The sequence below is a fragment of the Populus nigra genome, chromosome 9 (genome assembly GCF_951802175.1).
Source record: "Populus nigra chromosome 9, ddPopNigr1.1, whole genome shotgun sequence".
Classification (NCBI taxonomy): domain Eukaryota; kingdom Viridiplantae; phylum Streptophyta; class Magnoliopsida; order Malpighiales; family Salicaceae; genus Populus; species Populus nigra.
In genome coordinates this window covers 461,695-464,715 of record NC_084860.1, presented here as the reverse complement: position 1 = coordinate 464,715, position 3,021 = coordinate 461,695, and the positions used below count along the sequence as shown (strand labels likewise).

At 39.4% G+C, this 3,021-nt stretch overlaps 1 protein-coding gene across 1 annotated transcript; it reads right to left on the bottom strand.

The window, feature by feature from the left end:
• Positions 1-334: 334 nt before the first annotated feature.
• On the bottom strand, positions 335-2,778 carry LOC133703569 (putative disease resistance protein RGA1). The gene is made up of 3 exons (XM_062128167.1): positions 2,442-2,778; positions 677-2,319; positions 335-590 (listed from the first exon to the last, which is right to left on the bottom strand). Exons 1-2 carry the CDS (start codon positions 2,776-2,778, stop codon positions 692-694), a joined length of 1,965 nt encoding a protein of 654 aa, XP_061984151.1. The 3' UTR covers positions 335-590; positions 677-691.
• Positions 2,779-3,021: the final 243 nt, after the last annotated feature.

Here is a 3,021-nt window from a genome sequence, read left to right as displayed (position 1 = left end):
ATTAGTTCTTTAATTATTTTACTTTTTATCCTATTTAGAGATACTAATGCTAATTAGATTATATATTAGCTATATAGCTTTTCAATAAAGATTCTTTTCTGATTAGGATTTCGATGTAAAAATGGTATAAATAGGAATGTTTAACTTGCGTTTTAGAATTATTAATATTCAAAATTTATCAAATCATAGTGTTGTCTGTTGGAGCTGACTAATTCGATCAAATAATTAACACTTGAACACACAGAGGACATTTCTTTTGTTTGTTCTTCTTTCCTTTCAACAAGGGCAAATATTATTTTTCTTGTAAACAATTAATGAAAGTGAAGTTACAAGAGGCAGTAATGACAGAGTGCTCTAGTTATTCATGAAATATATGTTACACTAGCAGAAAACAAGGTACTGAATTCTCTGAAGAACAAATGCACTAACTGGAACCCTTTGACTTGCAACAAATCCAAGCAACATTCAATAGAAAAAATGTACCTTATTTTGTATTTTACAAATACAAGTAAATGACAGAGCAGAGTACCCCCTTGTGGGACGGATTCTTGGTGCTTTGGATAAAGAGCATCCTTTCAATGGTTTCGGACCTGAAATGTTGCAAGAGAACTTAAAATTTATTGATTATTCAATGATTAAGTGTGTTTTGGAATAGAAAATTTACACGAGTTAAGACCTGGAAGAGGTGTGCCTATGAAGTTGAAGAGCTGCTAGCAGTGTTACGTCTCTGCTGCAATGTTGATGATCCAACATAAATATACGGTGTGTGAGATATTTTTTGCCAATCCACTCCGTTCCCTCTCTGACATCGTTTTTCGAGTTCAGGACAGATGTTTTGGCAATCTGAGATTGTCAAAGATCGAAGTGAAACCAGGTTCTCCACCCATGCTGGTAATTCCATGACTTCTGGACAGTCGTGAAATTCCAGGTTTTGCAATGTTGTAATAAAGTGTAGTCCCTCAGGCAGAGATGCCAGCCCTGTGCAGCTTAAAATGCTTAGACTTTTAAGTGCAGAGAGATGTTGCAAGCCATTTGGCAAAGACACCAGATTTGAACAATACATAATAGTTAGGCGTTCAAGGGCTGTGGCATGTTGCATCCGACTCGGCAGAGAAGTTAAGCTGTGACAATTCTCAATGGAGAGTGATCGCAGCGAACTCAATCCTTCTAGGCTTTGCTCTGGCAGGGAGACTAAATTAGGACACTCAATAATCTCCAAGGACTCCAGAGAAGTCAGATTTGTCAAACCATGTGGCAAAGAGTGTAGCTCCTGAAACCAGCCTATTTTTAGAAACTTCAAGTTCTGGAGTTTCCCAACATTTGCAGGCAATGAACGAAGTTTGGGACAGGAGGAAATTGTCAAAGACGAGAGAAGCAAGTTGTTTTCTATGAGTGCTTTTGGTATATAGAGTAACTCCGGAGAATTGCCAATAATGAGAGTGGAGATTGATCGTAGCTGTGCTACTGACCGTAGCATCACTGGGTGGCAGTTTCTGATCTCTACATGTTGAAGAGATGGAAACCATGGCATGGAGATCAAAACTGGGCAGTTGATGATAGTTAATTTGTTCAAGCAAGTGAATGCTTCCACCGGATTGGTGCTCCAGGTTTCCAACTTGGGAAAATCTTTGAGAGAGAACTCGGTCAATGATGAAAAAGCTCTCATGCCACCAAAAAACTCATTGCCGATGTTCACTACAGAATCCATTCCTTGGATACGGAGAACTTTCAGCAGCGGCAATTCCCCAAGCGTGGGGAGGCTTTCACAATTTGTGCAGTTGGCTAACTCAAGTTGTATCAGATTGCAGAGGGCGGCTGCGTTCATCCAATTTGGAAACTCAGTTCCTGGATAGCCATTCACAAACAACTTCTTTATCCTGGAGTTTGGCTTCAATGTTGAATCAAGTAAAATCCTTGCAGTTTCAACACTATGATGTCCAGTTTGGCTTCTTGGTCCCCTCATGCTAACACTCAGCTTATGTTCATCAGCATCTCCCCATGACAATCCCAACGAGTTAAGTTGCATATTTTCCAAACAATAGTCACGTCTATTCCCAGGAAGATCTTCTGAAATTAAATATGTTCTTGCAACACGGCGACGTTCTACATTCTCGAGGTGTTTAATTTTCAGTTCACCTGGAAGATTTTGTAGCTCTAGTAACTGCAATATGCCTTCCTCCCATGTTTTGCCAGCTATAAATAAAGGCAAGCTCTGAAGATTTCTCAATCTCCCAATAAAACCTGGCAAGCGAGCAAGTCTTGCACAGTTTTTATCTTCAGATGTCTCAGGCTGGCCATTATTCTCGTCTTTTTGGGTAACTTTTGAAGATTATAGCAACTTGATAAATCTAGTGTCTGCAATTGAAGGTTACAAATAGATGCTGGTAATTTTTCAATTGGAGTGTTGGAGAGATCAAGATATCTCAGGTATGTCAAGTCACCAACGGATTTGTGCAAATGTTTTATGCCAAACCCACTCAAATTCAAAATTCTGAGGTACTTGAAGCTTGAAATTAAATTCCTGATGGCTTTCTCCGATGCATCTCCTAGAGACAACCAATTGTGGGTACGCAATCCCTTTGCTCTGTACAAGGCTTTATGAATCAGGCTGGACGAAGAATTGCAATCAACCACAGCATGTCTAGTTGTTGTGAAGAAATCACACACTTTTGGCAAGGAGTGGCTCTGTTCCAAGGTCCCTTGTTGTTCAGTCTTCCCTGCAGCGAGGAATTCATTACCAGCAACTGATATAGCAAGATCATGAATAAGATCATGCATTTTAATCCTTGTCGTGCTGCTGTCATCACATCCACTCACCACTTCCAAAAAAGACATCTGATGTAGAACGCTTGGCAGGGAAATTTAAAACACAAATTGATAAGTGCACAGTGAAGACGAAAAGGTCATGAGTATTGTACGCGGAGATTTAAATGGCATTCAATAGGTATAATTAATCATGCATGTTTCAAGTAGAATAAATACACAACGTAAGCGTTGCCTTACTCTCACTTTTGTATTCCA